The sequence below is a fragment of the Typopeltis vanoorti genome, chromosome 25, assembly GCF_054136105.1.
Source record: "Typopeltis vanoorti isolate ZY-2024b chromosome 25, IOZ_Tvanoo_1.0, whole genome shotgun sequence".
NCBI lineage: Eukaryota > Metazoa > Arthropoda > Arachnida > Uropygi > Thelyphonidae > Typopeltis > Typopeltis vanoorti.
In genome coordinates, this window is record NC_143573.1 from 64,826,320 (window position 1) to 64,852,768 (window position 26,449).

The 26,449-nt window shown below is 36.6% G+C and overlaps 1 protein-coding gene across 1 annotated transcript in view; it reads left to right on the top strand.

Moving 5' to 3' along the window:
- Positions 1–26,449, top strand: part of LOC150092811 (ferredoxin-fold anticodon-binding domain-containing protein 1 homolog) — a 62,248-nt gene that overhangs the window by 20,197 nt on the left and 15,602 nt on the right. The window contains exons 3-5 of the mRNA XM_090414286.1: positions 2,109–2,265; positions 11,178–11,378; positions 19,307–19,480. Of these exons, the coding sequence (XP_090270412.1) occupies positions 2,109–2,265; positions 11,178–11,378; positions 19,307–19,480 (532 nt within the window). The remainder of the gene's footprint in view (positions 1–2,108; positions 2,266–11,177; positions 11,379–19,306; positions 19,481–26,449) is intronic.

Here is a 26,449-nt window from a genome sequence, read left to right on the forward strand (position 1 = left end):
GAAGTTTAGATTGTTGCGCAGACTGTTTTTTTCTATCTGCATTTTTCATAATTGTAGTAACAGTCAATGGAGGTAAGTACATACTCCTACAGACATTAGCACGTGTCTGCCCATCTTCCATTCTTCAAATCACCTCCATCTTCTTTTCAAGTGCGATTGATTTCCGGGCCTTCTTAACACCAAGTCCTGCTAACTTTTCTGCACTTCTTTTATCAAACATGGTATGTAATTACGTTCTTTATCAATTTAAATACGTATGTATGTAAAAAAAAAAAATTAAATAGAACAATTACATAATGAATTCAACAGTAAAACTAGGTTTGACACATATACGTCGTTGTAGCTTGGTAAACACTCAAACACTAGAGTGTCTGCTAGCGTCATTTTTCAGTCAGACCACACTACGGTAAGAAAGCATGCTCATTCATCTGGCATTATTGTGAATCGGTGTAAATTGAACCATCGTAAACCGAGGGCTGCCTGTATTTTATGTAATCGGTTTGCAAGTCTTCTCAGTAGTATCCTTATTTTTATTTTTATCTGCTATTATTAACAGCAATAAAGTGTAATAGTTATAAATGGTTTATAATTAACAGTGATACATCAAAACGCAGAGATATAACAAGCAGTAACGTTTAAGCAGTCTGAGTCCAGAAAAATACGATGAGTCTTATCTTATGGAGTTACCCATATAATAATAAAGAACATATTTCCATTACTATCAAATAGCCTCTTTCAAATTTCAGTCTCACATTTGCTGTTCTTCCATTAATAAAGTGTAGCTCTTAATTCCAGCTTCCATTTTTGATCAGTCATAACTCTACCACAACTTGCTTGTTTATTCCACTCTGTATCACTGTATATTAGTATATAATCCTCCAGTTTGTTATAGATCTCTCTTATTTTTTCTTAATTTCAGCTATTACTTTTATCTTTATCTTTTTCAATTGTCATATTTTGTTTCTTTCCTAGCTAAGCGCTACCATTCCAAGTAATAATATTCCAAATCATTTACACTTTTCATAGTGTTGTTGTTTCCAGTATACCTATTCCTGTTTTTTCTTTGAATTCTTCTGAATTTATCTGTATTTTTACAAGCAGAGTTTATCATCATGTTGCTCAACCCAACCTGGAGGTATTTCTCTCTTAGTGTAGTAATGCTCTCTCTTGACCTGTCCATCTAGGATGGCTTTACCAGTAACTATGCTATTGCTGGTATAGTTCTAGGGGTCATTGATACATTTAGCTCCTCACCACAAGAAGCTAGAGGTATCATTTAGGAGATATTTATTATTCACTTCTGAATGAGCAGGCAAAAAAGTACTTTGATAAAAAAAAAAAATAAAATAAAATAAAAATAAATAAATAAATCGTCATCATTCCTGGCATGCTGCTACTCTGATGACAGTTTTGTTGTTGAACAAAATTCAAGCATATAAAAACATAACTTCACTGTTCAACAAGTGTCAATGAGGTCAGTCAATCTAGTGTTATTTTATAAGTCAGTACTAGGCTTTTATGGATTAAAAAAAAAAATTGATATTATAAAAGAATTCAAGTATCTAGTCATTAATACTATAGATGCTACAAATTTTTGATGAGGAAAAATGTATACAACAGTGTTTTTTAAGTTATATAATACCTAAAACTATGTGACAAGAAAAAGAAATACTTAAATGCATTTCCTACATAGAAACATGTTGAAAGTTGAAAATTTTTTCACTTGGTTATACTATAAATTAAAGAGCCAATAATTTATGTTCTTGGTTTCATCCTTTATTCAAGTGTAAGCAAACAAAGTTTGCACATGAAGTCACTTCATGACTGGGCTACTTGTATATAGAGGCTAATGACTTCACATCAATTGCCATAGTATTCCATCATGCAATGCACATATCTTTATGGACAGTCACCCTTCTCATAATGGGAAGGGCGACTACCCAGACTGGTTTTGACCTTTATTGAGTTAAACCAAGAATATAATTTCTTGGCATCTTTAATTACATAGTAATGTATATGAATTTAAGGAGACAAATTTCAGTTATGTTTAGCATTATGAATTTAATAATCCTCCTAATTTGCTAATTTTTGTCTTTTCATATATGTAGATGCAGAAGTATTGACAGAAGTGGATGCCACCCAGTTACATCTTCATCCAGAGCTTAAGGAAATTAGATTTTCAAGAATAATTTTTAACTTTCCTCATATTTGTTCTAAGATGAAAATTGACAAAAATCAAAATCTGCTAAAAAATTTCTTTTTGAGGTAATCTAGATGAGTCTTTATTCTTTACAGCTTTTATATTAGATTTCTTTAGATACATTTCACAACATGCATTTTTCTTGTTTAAGTTAAGGGATATTACATCCCATATCATTTCTTAGCCGAATAAGAAACTCAGAGTTTCATGCCGAATATAGTAGAAACTATATATATAAAGTTTGGTGATTCCAAGCATAAGCAAATACCTGGATATTGCAGCAACTGACCCTTAAGGTAGTGCAAGCTGAGGCAACTCGTCAAAGGTGGAGCAAGATCCAATCACTATTCTTGATATTTACCCATAATGTGAACTTAGCTCCTAGGAGCTGTATTACTGTTCTACATTATGAGAGAAGGTCACTACCCAGACCGGTTTCAACCTTTATTGAGGTCTCATCAGCGAGCAGGTAGAATGGGAGTTCATGTCTTTCATCATCGGCCTTTGGAGTATAAAGATTGCTGAGTGTCAGCAGGTAGTAATAGGGGAAGTTAAGAAAGGTAGAGTAGGATAGTAGGAGGTAAAAAGAGGCCTCAGTCAACCTGTTTAGCTGTGTAACCCAGAGGTTGTGGCTAAAAGGTCTGTAAAATATAATCTCCTTACACCTGTTCTAAAAAAAAAAAAAACTTAAAATTTACACTTCACTTTATACGAAAAAGATAACTTTAGATTACATTAATCCAGGTGTCTGGAGACGTCATCTCGTAACCCCTAAAAAAAAAAAATGTTTGTTAAAATTTGGAACTTAGGTTATTCTTAAACTATGCCTTACAACTGAAAAAGAAAAAAAAAAAACTGCGATTTTATTATCCGTATTGAGGTGGACTTTATCATCCAGAGAACCGAGAGTGATGCAGCCCACAAGGAGCTGCACCGCCTCGACGTAAGCCTTCGCAGCCCGGGTTCTCAGGTCTACCCCCTCCTTAGTGAACTAGAGAACCAATAAGTTGTACAAGAGAATTAAGTATTTAGTTGGTCCTGAAAGGAGGACAAGTTTTTAGTTTGCCCTTAACTCTTTTATTGTTGTATTTTTCTGTAAGATTTGAGAAGCTACTGTTTTTTCCCGGCCATTTATTATTTGGTGAAGAGCTTTATACAGCCTCCTTTCCGTTTCTTCGTTTAGTTAGGGATTCCTTTTAGCTGTGCTGGGTTTAGTTCACTTAATCTTTCTATATAGAGGTCTCCCCATTCGAAGCTTATGGTCTCAGGACCTGTGAGGAGGAGTATAGGTGCTCCTATTTTGTCTATTGCCCTTTGGAGGATTATCTTGGAGTCTTCTGGGGTTAAACGCATTAGAACCCTTTGGGCGTCCACGGCAGGGATGGATTCTTCCTCCGATTCCTCGGCTGAGGTAATATTGCCTTTTCTTGATTCCTCAGTCTCTTCTTGGTTTTCTATTCTGTTCTCCCTTTCTTCCTCTTCCTCAGAGTCAGATACTTCTTCTGGGCATCTGTTATGTGGTTTTGTTCTCTTCATTTCTCCTTCTTCAGGGCTGATTGGTCTTTTTTCTGTGTTGTTGCTGGCTTCCATTTCTTCTATTTCTGTGGACTCTTCCGTCTCGATGCGAGCTTTCCTTGCATTACGTTTCTTTTTTTTCTTTATTTTCCATTCTGAGCTTTTCATGGTGGCGGCTTGATTTCCTGTTTTTACTGTCACTATAGCTGGGGGTTGAATGACTGGAGAGTCTTCCGGCTCCGTTGTTTTAGGCTCCTCTGCGGTTTTGCCTATAACTAGAATGTCGTCCTTTTTTTCGGGTTCAGGTTTATTTACTGGAGTGGCTGCTGGGGTTGGCGATATAGCACCTCCTATTCGTTCTGCTTGTATCCTGTTGGGACAAACGTCTACCTTGTGGGTTGTATTTCCACATTTCAGGCAAGGTGCCTCACACTGGGCTAGGGCATGTCCTGCCACCATGCAGTTCCTGCATTTGTTCTTAGGGCAATCTGCACCTAGGTGTTCGAGTGATCCGCACCGAAAACATTGCTTTCTTACACCAGGGTAGTTGACTACTACCCTGGCAGAGCCTAGAAATACAAAGTTGGGGAACCTCGGCCTTCATCTCCATAAGGAAGGTCACCTCACCAGTCTTCCAGTCTGGGTAGTCAGCATCGTTGGTGATTTTGACGTCCCGTACGTCTCCCCATTTTGAGAAAACCTTTTTTATTATCTCACTCCCTTCCTTGAGATATTCTACAAGGAACCTTTCTATTCGTAGTGTCTTCAGTAGACTTCCTACTACGAAGGGATAGATCATTTTCCCTTCACATTCTACACCTCCCATTAACTTATTCCTGGTTTCTGTATCTTTCACAACTACCTGGTATCTACCTGCTCCATAAGGGGTAAAACCAAGTATCTTTTGTGCCCCTACTATGTCGGCGAGAGCTCTCGCTAAAGTCCTCTTTGGTACATTGACGCCTGCCTCTATACCGAGGGTCTTCACTCACGGCAGAAATGAAGTCATTTGGAAGAGAGAAAAATATCTCGCTATGAATTAAGTCCTGGAAAAGTGGATAGACTTTTAAACCAGAGCCAAGCGTTCCCTGTTTGCAGAAATCTCCTGCTACACTACGTAGAGGTGTAAGACTACAAGCAGGCACAAGGCAAAAAAGAAACTTAAAAAAAAAAATTTCTCACCAAGGCTGGAAGCTTCTGGCAGCAGGACTGGAACATGCAGCTCTCTTTCAGATTCGCTGGATCGGGCACTCCTCACAAACTGGATCGTGAACTGGAACTCATCAGTGAAGTCAAAAGTTTGTAGCGAACAGAACTTACAACCCTTCTATGAGTATTGCCGAGAGGTGTCCTAATAAATAATTAGATATATGAAGAGCCAAAGGCTTCAATTCGGCGACATATGACTTGTTTAAGTTAAGGGATATTACATCCCATATCATTTCTTAGCCGAATAAGAAACTCAAAGAGTTTCATGCCGAATATAGTAGAAACTATATATATAAAGTTCGGCGATTCCAAGCATAAGCAAATACCTGGATATTGTAGCAACTGACCCTTAAGGTAGTTGCACTACCTTAAGGGTCAGTTGAGAGTTCAGTTAAGCTCAGTTAAGAGCTAAGTTCACATTATGGGTAAATATCAAGAATAGTGATCGGCGCTTGCTCCACCTTTGACATGAGTTGCCTCAGCTTGCACTACCTTAAGGGTCAGTTGCTGCAATATCCAGATATTTGCTTATGCTTGGAATCGCCGAACTTTATATATATAGTTTCTACTATATTCGGCTAAGAAACGATATGGGATGTAATATCCCTTAACTTAAACAAATCATATGTCGCCAAATTGAAGCCTTTGGCTCTTCATATATCTAATTATATGTAATGCATTTTTCTATTAGCTTCATGCTGTCTATCTGCCAGTACACTAGTTATTTTCGATTCTGGCTGGATAAATTTTATTGAACTTATATATGTATATACACCAGGTGATTATAAAATAATCAAGTGTTCAGGGCCACACCAATATTTGGTAGATGTACACAGTGGAACATGGGGATTCGATTTAACGAAAAAAAAAATATAGTTTCTACTATATTCTGCATGAAACTCTTTGAGTTTCTTATTCAGCTAAGAAACGAAATGGGACGTAATATCCCTTAACTTAAGCAAGTCATATGTCGCTGAATTGAAGCCTTTGGCTCTTCATATATCTAATTATATCTAATGCATTTTTCTATTAGCTTCATGCTGTCTATCTGCCAGTACACTGGTTATTTTCGATTCTGGCTGGATAAATTTTATTGAACTTATATATATATACCAGGTGATTATAAAATAACGTCAAATGTTCAGAGCCCTCTAGCGAGTAATGTATTGGATGAAAGACACCAATATTTGGTAGATGTACAGAGTGGAACATGGGGATTCAATTTAATGAAAAAAAAAATAGTACCAAAAGTCGCCAACAGGAGAAATTTTGGTGCTGCCAAATTAATTTTATTAGGTGCGACTAATGAATGACTAAATGGAAAATGAGAGACAGCACATATCAATTTCATGACATTTATTGTTAATTACAAATGAGGTTCAATATGACCACCATTCTGATGTTCCAGGAACTGCATATGGTGCACGACATTTTCCACAGTGGCTCGCAACATATCAGAATTGATTTGTCTCACGTGCTATGTTATTCGATCCTTCGAAGTTGGAATATTGGGTACATGTCCTTGATACACAATGATTTTAAGAAATCCCCACAGCCAAAAGTCACAAGGATTGAGATCAGGCGATCTCGATGGCCATGGAGTAGGAAATGCACGACTAATGATTCTTCTGTCAGAGAAATTTGTCACAAAACACGCTGTACCTGAAGTCCGATGTGGGATGGTGCACCATCCTGCATGAAGATGGTTGAATCAAGACATCCTCTTTGCTGCAGTTGTGGAACCACAAAGTTCTGTAGCATGTTAGCATACCTGTTAGCTTTGACGGAACAGGTCACTGGTCCATTTTGGCGATTTTTTCATAAAAGTATGGACCGATGATAAAAGATGCCGTAAATCTGCGCCACACTGTGACTTTGGGCGAGTGGATAGGCATCTGCAGACACATGTGTGGATCAGTTGCAGCCCAAATGCGGCAGTTGCGCGTGTTAATATCGTCATTCAAATAAAAATGTGCTTCGTCAATCCATAAAATCTGCCACGGCCATGCATCATCCGTTTCCATGCACGCTAAGAATCTCAAAGATAAGTCGATTCGTGTGGTCGCATCACCACGGTGCAATTCTTGAACATGACTGATTTTATAGGGGTAAAACTTCAACATCTGATGTAGGATTTTCCACACCATTGTGTATGCAATATCCATTTGCCAGGATATTGCTCATGCACTGCTGGTATCTTGCACATTCATCGTCTCCTGTTTCACAATAGCAGTTGCAACTTGTTCAACTTGTTGGTGATTGATTGGTTTGCATCCCCTGCCTACCTGCACTGCTAGAGTTCCAGTAGTTTCAAATTGCCGAATCAGTTTTCGTAAGTTTGTTATGCTAATCGATCCTTCTCGTAAATTTTTCATATGCTGAAAATCACGAAGACAAGCAGTGGCATTATTGTTCCGCTGATAATAGAGTTTGACTAATAAAGCATGCTCACATGAGGTAAGAGACATCAAAAAGCAGTTCGTCTGCGAATGATAAGAAATCTCACAGGCTTTCCTTTTATTGCATGATCGCTCACAAGAAACGCGATAATGCAAATTAATGCAATTTACTCGGTAAACAGCACCAAAATTTCCCCTGTTGGCGACTTTTGGTACTTTTTTTTTTCGTTAAATCGAATCCACATGTTCCACTGTGTACATCTACCGAATATTAGTGTGTTTCATCCAATACATTACTTGCTAGAGGGCTCTGAACACTTGACGTTATTTTATAATCACCCGGTATATTAAACCCACCAAAAGGTCACAAAACCAATGATGTCAACTGAGGCAACATGGAGTAGCTGGAGATTGTAGTTCTTGGAATAAATGGATTTGGAAAGGCTGTTCCAAAGAATAGAGGTAGATGGAATTAAAGAGGAAGATAAGCATTTCACACTAGGTAGCATAAGTTAAACATCAGTTGTTGTGTGGGCTGCATCAAGATAAGCAAATTTTATATTTAAATGTATGCTGATATTGTCTAAATTGGAGTTTGAATGTTACTGTCAGATATTTGGGTGTGGAATGCAGTGTTTGGATAAATTTCTTAGGTGATGTTATCATAAATGTTGCTTACATAGAAATACATATGGATTTAAGGAGACATAAACTTCAGTGATGTATAGCATTATGCATTTAATAATCCTCATAATTTAATGAGGATTATTAAACCTAGTGAACCTCACTGTAATGAAATAATGAATTAATGAGAAGATTGTGCAGGATGAATGGTGTGAAATAAATTTGATGGATGTAAGTACCTGTACATGTCTGATGGGCTATATTTAAATGGTTTTGGAGTTAGGTGCTTGGAGAAAGTGTTGTTCATTGAGAAGTTGGAAGTGCAAAACCAGAGAAATTAGAGATATTGAGGGGGGGTGAAGCAATCAAGCTTGTGTCTAGCCTCCCCTGGACAAATGAGTCTGAATGCAGGAATGACTGTGCAGAAATAACCACATCTGGGATAGATAAGTATGAGTGCAGGAATAATTGTGAAGAGCTGGATGCAGTTTCCCAGGTTTCAAATCTAAATGAGCAGGTAGTAGCATTTTGTAAGGATAACTGTGAGCCCAAGGAGATGTTGAAATGCATGTACATGAATGCCTAAAGTATCAGAAAGGAGAGGAGTTTTTAGCATTGGTCAGCTCAGCTTGACCAAAAATTATTGGCATCAGTGAGACCTGGTTATCAGAGAATGATGTAGTTACAAAGATAAAATGTAATGGATATTGTATTTTCAGAGAAGACAGAAGAAATAGGACAGGATGAGGAGTATTATTAATGATAGCTGAAGAACTTCAACCAACAAAAATAGAAGTTAAGGAAGATTGTAGATCTGATGGAAATGATTCATTTGAGGCTGTCTGGTGTGAGATAGCCAGTAGGACAAAATATTTTGTTGGTCACTATTGTAGATCTGGGGTCCAGAAGAAGATGTGGACAGCATGCATCAGCAGATTAGCATGAGTGAGTCTGAGCAATTATCATGGGAGATTTCAACTATCGGGATATACATTGGAAGGAGGGAAGGACACATGGCAAAATGGAAATGGAATTTATACAGTTACTAAGGGATAATTACCTGAAACAGCATGTGATTGAAGGGACCAGGGGTTTGAGAGTGTTGGATCTGGTAACAGCATCAGAAGATTTATCTATAATTGCAGTAGCAATTCTACCTCCATTTGGGATGTAGATTGCTACTGCAATTTCCACATGTTGAGTAACCGTTCAGTAACCTGAGAGGTTACTCAACATGTGGAAATTTCAGTCAAGAAAGAGTTTATGTGGAACTAAAAAGCTAGCAATTATGACAAACTTAGGAGGAGTGCCATGGCATAAGATACTACATGGAATGAATGTCATTAGTGCATGGGAAGTGGTCAAGGATTGTTTGAGCAAGGTAGTAACAGAATGCTTACCCAGGGTTAGGAGGATAAACTGTGTAGGGATTAAGTCCCTTTATCCCAAGTAGGGATAAAGCCTAGAAGTTGGCCTATATTCAACCCATTCCTAAGATGGGCAACAAATCACTGCCATCTAACTACCATCCTATCTCACTCTCCTCAATTCTATCTAAAGTGATAGAGAAAATGAGAAAACCATCAATTTTCAACTTCTACACTACCTTGAAGGCACTCAGCTATTAAGCGACCACCAGTATGGATTCTGTCGCTTAATAGCTGAGTACATCTCCTGTTGATCAGCAGATGTACTTTCATATATCACCCATATCTGGACAAATGCCATGGAGAAATTTGGCGAATATCTCAAGTGGTTGCACATGATATCTCTAAAGCTTTTGACTGTGTCTGACACAAAGGCTTACTAAGCAGATGCCTATCATTTGGACTGTCTCAGGACTTCTGTAGTTGGATTGCCAGCTTTCTGTCTGGATGCACACTATGTGTGATAATAGGTTGTTCCTTATCTTCTCACCATCCAACTAATGCTAGGGTTCCACAAGGTTCTGTTTCTCACCAGCCCTCTTCCTTCTGTATATCAATGACCTACTTCAGTCGACCTCCAATCTAATGCACAGTTTTGCAGATGACGACACAACTCGCTTCAACCTACAGAACATCGACCACAACTGCCCTCAATTCTGATCTCCAAGACATTCTTCAATGGGGCTTAGATAACCTCATCAATTTCAATGCTAGTAAAACCCAGTTTTGTCTTATTTCTCACAAAAAAGAACCATTTTCCCTCACTATTATTTTTGATAACACTCAAATTTCCAGACAAGATGAGATTTCTCTTCTTGGAATTACCCTAACATCAGGCCTCTCCTGGCATAAACACATCACAACCATTGCATCTTCAGCTTCCAAAACACTAGTATTTCTCTTTCATTCAAGATGTTACTTCACCTCTAAACAGCTGTTGACTGTATACAAATGATGAATCTGCCCAGCTATCGAACACTGCTCTCACATTCGGAGTGGGACTCCTAAAAATCTCCCTCAAAATGCTTGACTCAATCAGAGGAGAACAATTAGATTGATGAATGACCCATCTCTTACCAGCTCACCCCCCCCCCCTCCACTTTCACTAAGACGTTTGGTCTCTGCAGTTTGTGTATTCTATAAATATTTCCACAGCAAATGTTCATTTGAAATAGCATCAATAATATCCCCACTCAGTACTAAGCCCATTGGAACACGTACAGTTTCCACCCAACATCCTTTCGCAGTACAAGTTTCTTTTCTGCAAATCCTCCTCCTTCATCCCTTTTACTGCTGTACCATGGAAGAGTCTTTTCCCCCCTGATGTATTTCCCAAGGAATACAATATACAGACTTTTAAATCAAATGTAAACAAGTTTCTCCTTTCTCAACCCACTACTCATATACGGTACTAATGTACTATAGGTTGATCAACCAATCTCTCATGTATGGGCTTAACAGAAAAAAAAAAAAAAATAGTGATAATACAAAGCAGGTGCTGCAAAAATGAAAGCATTGCAGAGGGAATATAAACAACAAGGTGATCAGCATGCCCTTCTTGCTTGTGCTTCATACTGCTCATGGGCAGTACGAAGAATCTGTCTAGTATGGTAAGGAAGGCTAAATCAGATTTTTGAGAAAAAATTAACTAAGCAGGCATAGCTTAGCTTTCTTGCTATATATAAAAATTCTTAAATATATAGGCATTTCAAATTTGAATATAAATGTATATCTTTTTAAGTATATAAATTGCATGTATATATTATATTTTGTATACATTTTTAAATATGAAAACATATTTAGTGCAAGCAGAGTCCTACATAAGAGAGGTGAAATACATGTTACACTTTGTGAAGGTCAAGGAGGAACCCCAGGAGATGCTGATCGAGAATGGAAGAATACCTGGCAGATAGTTCTTATGGCAACATATGCAGATTTAATTCTGCTTAAAGTTATTCCCTTTAATCCTGACAGTTATCCTGGATATCAATGCACTGGCTATAGGTAAGGTGAAATGATATTTTAATTTAAAAATAATTGAACCTTGTAGTTCTGCTGTTCACTGTGAATATAAATTAAAATATAAATTATAAATTTGCAGTATGTAGAACTTTCTTAGTTATTTGGCTTAACCTGTCTTATCTTCAAAGTTTTAAAAAAATTCAATTTGGACACATTGCCTGGATTAATATAGTTGTAGATACATTAAAACACAGTGATGAATATTGTACTACACAATAGTGGAGAAAATATAATTTTGGTATGCCCTAGCCCCACACCCAAAAGAAAAAGGGGAAAAAAACACTAGAAAAGTTTCCAAAAATTCATTTTTTTATTTATGTCATTGTGTCGTGTCTTCTATTTCTATACTACTTATGAATTAGTGGTCACATAAGGTGGGGATACCCTATAGCTCTCGGGAATTCACAGCCACTGCGAATGAAGCAGTGCTCTGACAGACCTAGTGCTACTTTGTTTGCTCAAGCCGGGCCAGAGGAGATCACGAGTATTATGTATTGGCGATCACTGCTGATGCTCAGTCATAGGTCGTATGCAATGCATAGTGTGTATTCTCAAATTGCCTACTCAACTCTTCCCCCCCCCCCAAGATTAAATCTTGAGTGAGCCACTGACTGCAGTACTAGTAATAATTTTTCATGGCAGTGAGTTTGAAGCCATCTGGTGTGAGGTGGAGTCTTAACAAGATTAAATATGCAGTGGGGTGTGGGGTGTTGTTACAGACTTTGTGGATTGGTTGCTAGTGACAAAGAAATGCATCAACAAATAAATAAGTGGATGCAAAAAGAGTAATTAATGGAGACTTTAATTATCCGAACATTGATTGGCTGGCCTGGTTGGCCGAGTGGTTAGCGTATCCGCTTTCCAGCCAAAAGACTGTGGGTTCAAATCCTGCCATGGGCATGGATGTTTGTGATTGTCTGTGAAAATACTAGTGGTGGTGGTTGGCAGTAGATGGCATTGATGATGAAGGTAGCTGTGATTGGTGGAGACGGAGAATTGTAGAGTAGGTGCCCTCCTTTGATTTGTCTTTGGACTCCCTGGAGGTGTTACATAATAATAATAATAGCTATCAAATCACAGGAAAAGAATGAAACTGAATTTATTGAGCAGTTGCAAGACAATTTCTTCAAGCAGCATGTGACAGAAGGAACTTGAGGTCAAAGAGTGTTAGACCTGATTATAGTGTCCGAGTGGGTTTCATTTAAAGACGTAACACGCTGTACTCACATGGGAAGTGGTTAGGTTTAAATTCAGGAAAGACTACATGTTGAACTACAAAGCAGAAAATTATAACCACACGAGAAGTATGCTGTATTTTGTGCCATGATATCAGTTATTGGATGGGAAGGATATCAACAGTGCATGGGAAGTATTTTAAAAATACTTAAATGATGTGATATCAAAATGTGTCCCTAGAGTTCAAAGAATAAACAGAGTAGGAGGGAAATCGATGTGTGATCTAATTAAGCAAGAGATTCATAAGAAAAAGATGATGTGGAAGGAATATTGTTTTCATAAGGATGATGTCAGTTACGATAATTATAAGCAGCAGGTCAGAAGAGTCACAAGTGTTGTATGGAAAGCTAAGTCTCAGTATGAAATGAAACTGGCTCTGCAAGTTAAAGACAACCCCAAAAATTCTATTATTATGCTGCAAGTAAAAGAAAGAATGAATTTGAAAGAATAACTCTACTGAATGCAGATGGTACGCAGGTAACTGATGCAGAGGTGATTGTTCAACTAATGAGCAGCAATTTTGCTAAAAGCTATCAATCTGGTATATGCAACATTAAACTCACTGCTATCTCTTTACCATATGAGGAAACTTGTGTGGATGAGGAGGAATTACTAGAGCTATTGCACAAACTCAATAAGAATTCTGCAATAGGAACTAATGAGATATCAGCATAAATGCTAAAAGAGTGTTCAGCTGAACTCGCTATTCCCTTTACCAGGCTATATAATTTAAGTTTCAGAACAGGGAAGATCCTACAGGAATGAAAAGAATCTATGGTAATCCCATTTCACAATTTGTTGCAAAAACCGATGTATCCAACTATCGACCAATCAGCATCTCTCAGGAGTGGTTAGACTCGCATTCAGAAATGAGTTGACAGAGAACCTCTACTTTGCAATGAGCAGCATGGGTTTACTAAGTGAAGCAGTGGCGACCGGTGAAAATTTTAAGTGGAGGTGCTGTATATAAAAAAAAAGAAAGTAAACTTCTTTTTTCCTAATCAGTAATGAATTTATTAATAAATAAATTTACATATTAAAAATTGCTTTATTAAAAATATTTCATCCTCACCATGAACAAACAGCAATAATAAAAGTTTCGTGTCAACAGCAATGATAAGCGCAAATGAATATTGACATTAGATCACAGTGCATTTGTTTCATGTAACGATAATTGAAAAAATATAATTCTTTTCATATTTTCAACAGTGACACTCATCATAATTCAGCCTTGTATCTATAATAAATAAATAATTATGTTATTTTAACAAAATAAAATAAGATGCCGGCGAAGGTTGGTCGATTGGTAGAGCCTTTGCTACTAATGGCTCAGTTAAGTAAGTTTGAGCGCGGTTAGTAGTTGGAAGGGGACCAATCGTTCGATGCTGTCGGCACACTCTCCCTCGATGAGTCTTGGACTTCCTGCAGGTGTCAAAATAATAATAATAATAATAATAATAATAATTTACAAAAAATAGTTCACCACGCACACGCACCAATAATAAACGTTTCATATCTCACAGAAATAACGCGCGGAAGCATATGATACACTGCCCAAATGGCACTGTATCGTATGACGTAACGTGCAAACGAATATCGGTGTTAGATCGCAATTATCATTACACGAAACAAATGAAAAAATACAATTCTTTTCATATGTTCAACAGTGACGCTCATCATAATTCAGCCTTGTATCTATAATAAATAAATAATTATATGTTATTTTAACAAAATAAAATAAGATTTACAAAAAATAGTTCACCATGCAATAATAAACGTTTCATATCTCACAGAAATAACGCGTAAGCATACTCAAGATACACTGCTGTTTGAGTAGTGTGGGAATGACGTAACGTGCAATGACAAGTGTAAACGAATATCGGCGTTAGATCACAGTGCATTTGTTTCATAATTTAAAGCGTTAATAGAACAATTCCAATTATTAACTATTCAATCAATGTTCAAATATAAGCTGTAACCTTTAACATGTTGTATTGCATTTATATAATGTTGTAAGCATTGTTATTATTTATAAACACAAACAAAATTTAATTTTTTAAATTTTTTCCTTGGGGGTGCTGCAGTGTCGCAGTGCTTATGTACGGGCCGCCACTGACTTGAAGGTCATGATTTAGCAACTTGCTCACATTCTATAATAATATTACTACTGGGTTAGACCAGGGGATTGAATACAGAATACACCATGGAATACTATTGCATAAATTGGAGAATATGGGATTGGATTATAAACTGTTGGTATGGATAAAAGGATGGCTGACTGACAGATATTAAAAAGTGGTATATGGGGATGTGAATCTGCAAGATTCAAATTAGCCAGTGGTGTGCCTCAATGATCAGTCCTTGGTCTATTATTATTCAATCTGTACATTAATGACATTGGGAAGGATTTGAACATGTGACATACAGCTATTTGCTGATGATGCAAAGATAGGTAGGGTAATCAGGAGCGCTTCTGATATGCAGTCCTTGCAGAATGACTTGAATAGGCTGGAATTGTGGGCATGTGAAAATGGCTGTCATTTCAATGTTAATGAATGTAAAGCCATGCACTTTCGTGTGATTAGATATGTGTTGGTTATATTGGTGGAATTATGCTAGAAGAAACTCTGGAGGCTAAGGATCTTGGAGATTTAGTAGACAGGAAGTTGAAGTTCAGTGATCATATAACAAAAATTGTAAATACAACTCAGGAAATAATGGCAATGCTGAAATGAACTTTGACATGTAAAGATAAGGAAGTCATTTTGCCTCTTTACAAGGCCTTGACAAGACTTCACTTGTGCATAGGTCTGGTTTCTGTGATGATTCTGATACATTGGAGAGAGTGCAAAGACAAGCTAGTCAAAAATGATATCAGGATTGTGGAATATAGATTATGAAGATTAAGAATTTGTAGGCTGCAGACACTAGCAAACTGGAGAAAGAGGAATGATATTATTGAGACTTACAAACTTCTGAAATGTCTAAAATTCTCAGATGTGAACTTTAGACAAAAGTACACAAACATTATTGAAAAAAAAATGAAAGAATTTGAGAACAGGAACCAAACCTTGGAGATTCAGTGGCAAACCCTGAAGAAAACATTGATTGATTCAGCCAGAGGCATGTGATGAGGTTATCTGCAAGAATAGAACAATCAGAACTCCATGGTGGACACAGGAAGTTAAAGAGGCAGTGAAAGAAAAGATGAAAGCATATCAAAAGTTCCTGGCAAATAAGTCAGCTTGTGCTCTTAGAGAATACAGAGACAAATGAAAGAAAGCTAAACATTGTGTAAAACTAGCTAAGCAAAAGTCATGGGAGGACTTTGGTAAGAACATAGAAATAAATATCAAGAAGATGGCAAGATATTCTTGAGGTTGTTGAAGAAGCACAGAAATGGAGGAAAGAGGGCTGTAAAAGGAATTAGAGATGAAAAACGTGATATGAAAACTGGAGAGAAGGATATCTTTGAAGTTTGGAGTAATTACTTCGAAAAATTGCTAAATGAAACAAGCAGTAATGACAGCACAGTGGTTAAAAAACACTGACCAGGCATGCAGTCAAGAATACATATCCATACTTGAAGTAGAAAAAGCCATCAAAAGCCTGAAATGTGGAAAAGCAGCAGGAGTAAATGATATTCAACCAGAAATGCTCAAGTATGGAGGTATAAAAGTCTTACAGTGGCTGCACTGCATAGTTCAGAATGCCTGGACAGAGGGACGAATTCCAGATGATTGGAGTAGAGCTCTCATAGTACCCATATATAAAAAGGGAAATAAAACTGAATACGAGACTTACATAGGTGTTTCATTACTGAGTGTTTCTGGTAAGAATTATGCAAGTATACTTGAGAAACATTTGAGAAGGATTGTGGAAGAGAAGCTTGGTGAAGAACAAGCTGGATTCAGGCCAAATAGAGGCTGTCAGGATCAGATTTTCACTTTACCACAGATAGTTTAGAAATCACGAGAATATAATAAAGATCTGTATTTAAGTTTTGTAGATCTGGAAAAGGCATTTGATAAGGTGCCAATAGAGATGCTGTTCAAAATGCTACAGTTGTATGGTGTCAGTGCGGCATTATATCAAGCAATACTTAGTCATTGTTTGAGCTGTAAGTCAGCAGTTAGAATTGAAGAAAGTACAGGGAGATGGTTTAATGTTAAATCTGGTGTCAGACTAGGATGTAAATTATTCCCTCTGTTATTCATTATCTATATGGATCACATTATGATGGAAAGTGGTATTAAAATATCAAAATTGAAGATGTTAATGTCAGCTCTTTGCTTTATGTGGATGATGTACTTCTAAATAAATCTGCTACAAGTCTGCAAGATACCCTGACTAAATTGATTAACTGTTGTAATAGATATGGTATGAAGGTCAGCAATAACAAGACAAAGACAATGAAAATAGGCAGAAGCATTGAAAATATCAACTGCATTGTGAATGGAGAACTTATAGAACAAGTTAAACATTTCTGCTATTTAGGCATGATTTTTTTGTGAAGATGGTAAATTAAATATGGAAATAGACAACAGAATCAACGAAGCTAGTATGGTAGGAAGTCAACTGAATAAATTTATATGGAATAAGAGAGAAATTAGTTAAAACACTAAATTTGCTGTATAGAAGACAGTGTTCAAACCAATTTTAACTTATCGATCTGAGAGTTGGGTTAGAAGTAAAACACTTGACCACAGACTAGAGACCGCAGATATGAGAGTCCTGAGAAAGATTAGGGGCATGAACAGATGGCATCAATGGCAATATCAAAAAAAACACGAGGATATCAGAAAAAAACTTGACATCGTTAGCATCCAGGAATGTGTTAGCAGACAGATGGTATTGTCACTTAAACAAAATGGGAGAGGAAAGATTTGCAAAACAAGTGTTCTCTGCCAGGTTGGTAGGAAAAAGACCCAGAGGAAAACCAAGATATAGGTGGATTGATACGTTAAAAAGTGCCTTAGAAGATAGAAATATAAGATCTGACAGTGTTGGAGTCTTGACCAGGTAACAGATTGATTTGGAGGAAAATTGTAGATAGGAAGTTAGTAATGATGTAAATTTTTCATGTAGTACTGTCATATCCTGTACACTACTTGAGAGTACATATCAGGAATTTGATGATGATGATGTTGTGATAACAAAGTATCATGTGATATCGACATCACATGTGGCTACTATAATGGGTACACCTATCCTTTGCACATAATCACTAAACATTTGGCAGTAATAGGGAAACATGATGTAGTCAATTTGACTGTGGATAAATAGTTGGAGCTCAGAGGACATGTGGCAGTATTTTGGAAATAACCACACTTGTTGGCTGCTCCTGAGGGTACCAGTAATGGATTAACAATGAACAGACATCCAGCAGAAGGGTTCACATTGGTCAGCCACACATGGTTGATCCTAAAGGTGAGCATCAGGTGTCACGACTGGTATCTCAGCAGTGAAATGCAGCAGTCACACAGCTCACCCACTAGTACAACAGCTCGCTGTTGTACTAGTGGGTGAGCTGTGTGACTCACCCACTAGGCAGTTTGAACCATTTTCACATGCATATGTGCCATACCTTGCTTTGCATGAGAGTTCCACAGCTAGAGATCAATATGGATGCCAGGGAAGAAGGTCATCTGGAGTAATGAGTCCCATTTCCTGCTGCACCATGCTGATGGCAGGGTTTGCATTTGGCATAAACAGCATGAAGCTTAATCCACAGGTTGCACATTTGTGGCTGTTTGTCAACAGGCCGTTAGAGGTGGTATTATGGTCTGGAGAGAACTTTTTCTTGGCATTCCTAGGTCCATTGGTTATCATCCCACGAACACTGAATGGTGGATGCTACACGGACCTGTTAGCTGACCATCAAAATCCATATCTGTAGGAGATCTACCCTGACCACAGTGCCATATTTCAACAGGACAGTGCACTTTGTCATCGGTTTCATACAACTACTAAGTGGTCGGAAGAACACGACAACAAATTCACCCCATTGCTAAGGCCTCCAAAATTCCTTTACTCTAACCCAATTGAACATGTGTGAGATATTCTAGAACTGAGTGTGAGAAATGCTGATCCTCCTCCACAGAATGCACATGAACTGATGAAGTTGCTGCAGCAGACATGGGTTGAGTTAAACATGGAGGATGTTCAATACCTTGTGGAATCTGTTCCTAGGTATCTGCGAGCTTTGCACAAAGAGGTAGGTGTTCCTAATGCTAAGCTAACTTAGTGTATCTCAGGTGTCTATTATCTGTTTACCACTAAATGAGGTGCCCACACTTCAGAGAACTTAGTTCTCTGAAGTAGTCTTGGCAATGTGCCAAGAATAGTCAATTCATGCTGAAGGGGAGAAATAAATAAAAGATGTATGATTGGTCACCAACACACGAAATCACTTGCTTTATACATAAATATTCCAACTGTTGTATAAGCATAATAGTTACCACTTTAAGAACTAGAATTTTCATAATTGAAAAGCTAATTTTGCGATGTATAATAATAAACGCTCATCCCACAAAATGCATTGATTATCCTAATATTGGAATGGATTCTATGTGGGCGTACAATAGTTATTTAAATTGTTTAAGGAAAAATAAATTATCCTTTTGTTAATATATTCATTTTTTGATTTTTTTTTTTTTTTTTTTTTATTTTAGAGGCAAAGATAAGCCATTTAAATTAAAAGGTGCAAAAATTCATATATTTATCCAAGAAGATCCTGAAGATGTTACAAAATTAGAACTCTTAGGTCAGCAAGAACTGGTAGATTCTGTGCTGTTGCCTGAAGGTGTTTTTCAAATTCCACGTTATTTTGCTGATAAACTCAGAAGGTGATATCTATTTATTATTTATAGCAGTTTGAGTTATAAATTTTGCTAATAGCATATTTATGTTCTTGATATCTATATAGAAGGAAGCGTGTAGGGAGATGATTTTCCAAAAAATAGTTCCATCTAAGTAATAAGAATTTGTAATCTGACAGTATAATTTTCATCCAACTTTGTAAAAGTAATTTAATTATAGATTTAATATACATCAAACCATTGCCATTGCTGTTTTGATGTGTTTATATTAGCTCCCTATTGATTTATCTGTTGACAAAGCATGCAAACACACACACACACAAACTTTTTTAGTGGTAGTAGTTTCTGGTATTACTTCCAGTAATACCAGAAATTAGTTGCAAGGCTAAAACAGTAAATAAAATTATTTAATTAAACAAGTTTCCTACACTGTATTGCATACTTCATCAGGAAAAAAAAAATTCCTGATATTTATTTCAAATATTTTCATTTGAAAAACTTATATTAAGAGATTTATTCCTAAAGTGTGTAGAATTGTTATTAAACTGATAGTGCATATCATGTTGAAGTATTGAACCCACAATTAATTGTTGGGATATTGTGTATTATAACCTGGTACCCACCATCCTTGGTCTTTTATGTATACCAACCATGGTTGGTTAAAGATAAAGTCTAGATTTTTGTTGCACTGTGTTGGACAAAGGTCATTTTAGCAGCCACTTTGAATTTGTGAACATATCTGGTTGAATTTGACATATAGCATTGAATTACCAAAGTGTCTGATTCTTTCACTGGTAGTATGAAAATCTACGCAAGATTTGTGTGCTTGCCTTTTCTCTACATCTTCAATACATTTTTTTTTTCATACAAATGTCTCCTGAGCATCCCATCTGTCTGAGATGGGATGCTCAGGAGACATTTGATCTCTTTAATAATGAATGACATGAATGATCATATTAAATATGCAGAGAAAAGGTGAGCACACAGATCTGCCTAGCTTTTCTTACTACCATTGAAAAGCATCACGTACTTTGGCAACTCACGTAAATGCCATATGTTGAATTTAACAGCCTATCATCATCATCATCCTCCCCATTTGCCTTAGGTGGGGTTGAGGTTACCATGAATAATAGCTTTTCATCTGGTCTCTCTGCAGCATATTAAAATTCCTTTCATCACTATGGACAGAAGGAAATTTAATAGCTATATTTGCACATTCAAAGAAGCTGTTGAACACAGTACAACAAAAATCAAGTGCTATTTTAAACTAGCTCTGGTGGGCATATATAAAGACCTAGGAACTAGGAATGAAACCAGGACCTAGGTTAGAATAGATATTATATAGTGCAGCTTGAAAGTGAGCTGCATGTTTGAAATCTCACCATGATATGCACATCAACTTAATGAGAATTTTGTGTATAGTAGGTTATGTTTTCGGTATCAACCTGTTAATATAAATTTTTCAAATTAATATATTTTATTCCTGATGAAGTGCACTATAACGCTTAGGAAACTTGTTGAATTAAACAATTTTTCCTTATTGTTTTCTCCTTGTAGTTCACCATCATCAAATTCCTGATAGGTACTCTCAAGGGGTATACAGGATACTATGATGGTGCCACATCAAAAGTTTACATTATTTCTAACTGCATATTGTGACAATTTTCCTCCAAATTAGTCTGTTATCTACCAGGACTCCAAAATTGTCAGCACTGATATTTTGGTCTTCTGAGGCATTTCTAACTACAATAATCTACCTACATCTTGGTCTTCTTCTTCTGGCTCTTTTTCCTGCTATCTTGGCATTAGAAATCTGTTTTACTCATTTTTCTTCTCCCATTTTGTTTAAGTGACCATACCGGCTGATATTATCTCTGCTTAAACATTTCCGAATGCTAAGAATGACAGGTTCCTTCCTAATATCTTCATTTTTAATATGATTCTTCCAATGATGACATCAGCTCTGAGATCCATAAGTTAAAACTGACATGAACACTACCTTTTATACTGCTGAATTTTAGTTTTCTGAGGAAATTCTGAGGAATTTCTTTCTTATTCCATTCACTTGACTTCTCACCATGCTAGATTTGCTAATTCTATTCAGTTTTTCCATATTTAATTTGCCATCTTCACTGAAAATTATTTATAACTAGCTGAAATGTTTTGCTTGTTCTATAGATTCTCTATTCAGAATGCAGTTAAGTTTTCTTTGATCCTGTCTATTTTCTTATTTTGGTGTTTTTATTGCTTTAGAAAGTTTTTTTTCACTTGGTTACAAAGTAAATTATACTTGACAAGACGTTTGTTCAATCCATTATCCAAGTATGAAAACTAACATTGCATGTAAAGTATGTTCATGTCTAGGTTGCTTTGCTTTCTTACATTTTACTCTGTATTCTCTTAGTGAATCTGTCAATTTACTTCCTAAGACCTTTTTATTATTATTATTATTATTATTATTATTATTATTATTATTATTATTATTGATATGCTTTCTTTTTTTTCAGAACTTCCTCTTTCACTTCTTGAATCCAGAGTTCTGATTTTTGTATCCTTACAGACAGCTTCCTCAAATATTTCAATGGATGAATAAGTCAGTGTCTTCTTCAAAGTCTACTACTAAGTCTCCAAGGTTTGATTATTGTTTTTAAAGTCTTTCATTTTTGCTCCAATAATATTTGTATACTTAAGTCTACAGTTCACCTTTGAAAGCTGCTCAACTTTGACACTTTTCTTTTAAATATGACATTCAGTTTCATCCTACCTCCTCTATACTCTTGTATCCTGACCAGCTTCAATGAAACCACAGAAGCTTAATACCTCTTAAATAGTTTCTTTCATTGATATTTACCATATAGTAATAATGATCTGCTCAAATTGCTAACTGTTCTAACCTGCTCTCTCAGGGATTTGACTGGTAATTACCAGAAATTTCTTTTCTGACTACTTGAAATGTTATTATTTCATCAACTCAGTGATGAAAATCTGAATGGATGCTTCTTAACTGAAGCATCCACAGATTGAAGAAGAAATATTAAAGTGAAGAAATATTAACCTTTAATCATTATAGTTAATCTGTAAGTGAATATATTTCTATCTGTAGAATCATACATTGGTGTCCAAAAGCTTAGGACGAACTACATTTTTATATACGAAAAAAAATTCACGACTATAGCCAAATGTGGACATAAATTTATTGCCAGCATACTAATAAATCATATTACACAAAAAGTGTATTATAAATTTTGTACAAATTAAATTACAATACATTTTTGGCAAAAGTTACAAATGTTAAAGAATTAATGTAGAGTGCTTACAGAAAACTATGCAGAGATACATTTCAGTAAGGAACATGTCCACCTCTGAACTGCAGTGCAGTTTGGAGTGGACTTGTTCCATACTGAAATGTCTCATCGCAACGTCATACCATGCTTAGCACCAAGTGATTCAGGAGTTCTTGAGGCAAACTATGCTCTCCTCCTTCAGAGCAAGTATAAGGACTTATTTGTTTTTTGGAGGGGGATTTTGAGCAATGCATCTCCCTAATTGTTGCATGTCAAATGTGTTCTTATGGGGTTAAGATCTGGGTTGCATGCTGGCCACTCGATTCAATTAATATCCTCTGCATCCAGAAGTATCTCAACTGCATGTGTATGATGTAGGGTGGCATTGTCATCCATAAAAATGAATTCTTCATCTAAAGTACCACAGAACAATTGAACATAATGTTGAAGAACTTCATTGCAATATTGTTCACCAATCATAGTCTCTTTTTCCAGCAGCTGTAGCTTGGTGCATCCATTAAACATAATGTCTCCCTACACCATGACCCCAGCACCACTGTATCTATCCCTTTCAAGAAAATTCTCGCAGTGGTAAGCAGTATCACTTTCACACCAGATCAAGTGTCATCTAGAATCAGAGGAAAGACTAAAACGACTCTCATCTGTAAAGAGTACATTTACCCATTGGTGTCTTGTCCAAGTTTTATGGATACAACACCACTGAAAATGTGCTCTATGATGAGCTGTGGATAAAGGAATGCAGACTAGGCCTTTGGGCACATAGGCCTACTTGTCACAGTTTGTCTAAATATCTATGTATGTATGCTTGAATGAAGCTGACCTGCTGTAGTGCATCAGTTACATTTTGCTGTTAGAACCAAAATGTCCTCTTAGCAAATATTTGGAACACATTCCATTTGGCTTGAAATGTTGCCCAGAGCCTGGATACAATGTATGTGAGATTACAAACTCTCTGCCGATATCATTAATTCTGCAGCCTTCTTCAAGTTTTCCAATAATTCTTACCCATCTGAAATCATCTAGATGATGTCTTTGAGACATTACAAAACATCCAAGTTCATCATCATCATCATCAAATTCCTGCCATGTACCCTCAAGGGGTGTACAGGATATGACAGTACTACATGAAAAATTACATCATTACTAACTTCCTATTTACAATTTTCCTCCAAATCAGTCTGTTACTTGTCAAGACTCCAACATTATCAGATCTTATATTTCTATCGTCTAAGGCACTTTGTACCGTATCAATCCACCTATATCTTGGTCTTCCTCTGGGTCGTTTTCCTGCCAACCTGGCAGAGAACACTTGTTTTGCTAATCTTTCCTCTCCCATTCTATTTAAGTGACCATACCATCTGAGATTAGCTCTGTTAACGCATTCCTGGATGCTGACAATGTCAAGTTCTTTCCTAATATCCTCATTTTTAATATGATATTGCCATTGATGCCATCTGTTCACGCCTCTAATCTTTCTCAGGACTCTCATATCTGCGGTCTCTAGTCTTTGGTCAAGTGTTTTACTTCTGACCCAGCTCTCAGATCGATAAGTTAAAATTGGTTTGAACACAGTCTTGTATACAGCTAATTTAGTGTTCCGACTAATTTTTCTTATTCCATATGAATTTATTCAATTGACTTCCCACGATACCAGCTTTGCTGATTCTGTTGTCTATTTCTATATTTAGTTTACCATCTTCAGTAAAAATTGTGCCTAAGTAGCTGAAATGTTTTACTTGTTCCACGGGTTCTCCATTCACAACACAGTTGACATTTTCAATGATTCTGCCTATTTTCATTGTCTTTGTCTTTTTATTGCTGACCTTCATACCATATCTATTACAACAGCTATTCAATTTAGTCAGAGAATCTTGCAGATTTGTAGCGGATTTATTTAGAAGTATAACATCATCCGCATAAAGCAAAGAGCTGACATTAACATCTCCAATTTTGATATCAGGTTTAATACCACATTCCTTCATAATGTGATCCATATAGATAATGAATAACAGAGGGGATAATGTACATCCTTGTCTCACACCAGATTTAACATTAAACCATCTTCCTGTACTTCCTTCAATTCTAACTGCTGACTCACAACTCAAATAAAGACTAAGTATTGCTTGATATAATGCCCCATCGACACCATATAACTGCAGCGTATTGAATAGCTTCTCTCTTGGCACCTTGTCATATGCCTTTTCCAAATCGACAAAACTTAAATACAGATCTTTGTTATATTCCCATGCTTTCTCGACTACTTGTCGTAAAGTGAAGATCTGATCCTGACAGCCTCTATTTGGCCTGAATCCAGCTTGTTCTTCACCAAGCTTTTCTTCCACAATTCTTCTCAACCGTTTCTCAAGTATACTTGCATAGATCTTGCCAGGAACACTCAGTAGGGAAATACCTCTGTAATTCTCACATTCAGTTTTATTTCCCTTTTTATATATGGGTACTATGAGAGCTCTACTCCAATCATCGGGAATTCGTCCCTCTGTCCAGGCTTTCTGAACTATGCAGTGCAGCCACTGTAAGACTCTTATACCACCAGACTTCAGCATTTCTGGTCGAATATCATCTACTCCTGCTGCCTTTCCACATTTCAAGCCTTTGATGGCTTTTTCTACTTCAAGTATGGATATGTATTCCTGACTGCATGCCTGGTCAGTGTTTTTTATCACTGTGCTGTCATCACTGCTTGTTTCATTTAGCAGTTTTTCAAAGTAATTACTCCATACTTCAAGGATATCTTTTTCTCCTGTTTTCATTTCACCTTTATCATCTCTAATTCCTTTTACAGCACTCTTTCCTCCATTCCTAAGCTTCTTCAACAACCTCCAGAATATTTTGCCACCTTCTTGATATTTATTTTCTATATTCTTGCCAAAGTCCTCCCATGACTTTTGTTTAGCTAGTTTTACACACTGTTTAGCTTTCTTACATTTGTCTCTGTATTCTGTAAGAGTAAAAGCTGACTTATTTGCCAGGAACTTTTGATATGCTTTCTTCTTTTCCTTCACTGCCTCTTTAACTTCCTGTGTCCACCAGGGAGTTCTGATTTTTTTATCTTTGCACACAACCTCACCACATGCCTCTCTGGCAGAATCAATCAATGTTTCCTTCAGAGTTTGCCACTGAATCTCCAAGGTTTGATTCCTGTTCTCAAACTCTTTCATTTTCTTTTCAATAATATTTCTGTATTTTAGTCTACAGTTTACATCTGAGAGCTGCTCAACTTTTATTCGCTTTAAAACTTTCTTACATGTTATTCTTTTCAATATGAAATTCAATTTTATCCTGCTCAAGACTAAATAGTGATCACTTCCAATTTCAAATCCTCTGTACACTCTGGTGTCCTGCACCAGGGAGAAAACATCACTATCAACAATAACATAGTCAATGAGAATTTTCTTATTCCTAGCCTCTTCTCTCCATGTGAATTTGTGCACATTTTTATGTTGGAACATGGTGTTAGTAATAACCAGTCCATGTCCTGAGCAGAAATCCAACAGATATTTGCCATTATTATTAGCTTTGCTCTTTTCTCCAAATTTTCCCAAAATATTTTTGTATGTCTCACAATCATTTCCTACTCTACTATTTAGATCCCCAACAAGGACCAACTTTTCCTTTTTCATTGTGTCAGTTGCTTTTTCTAAAGCCTCAAAAAATTCCTCCACTTCTACCT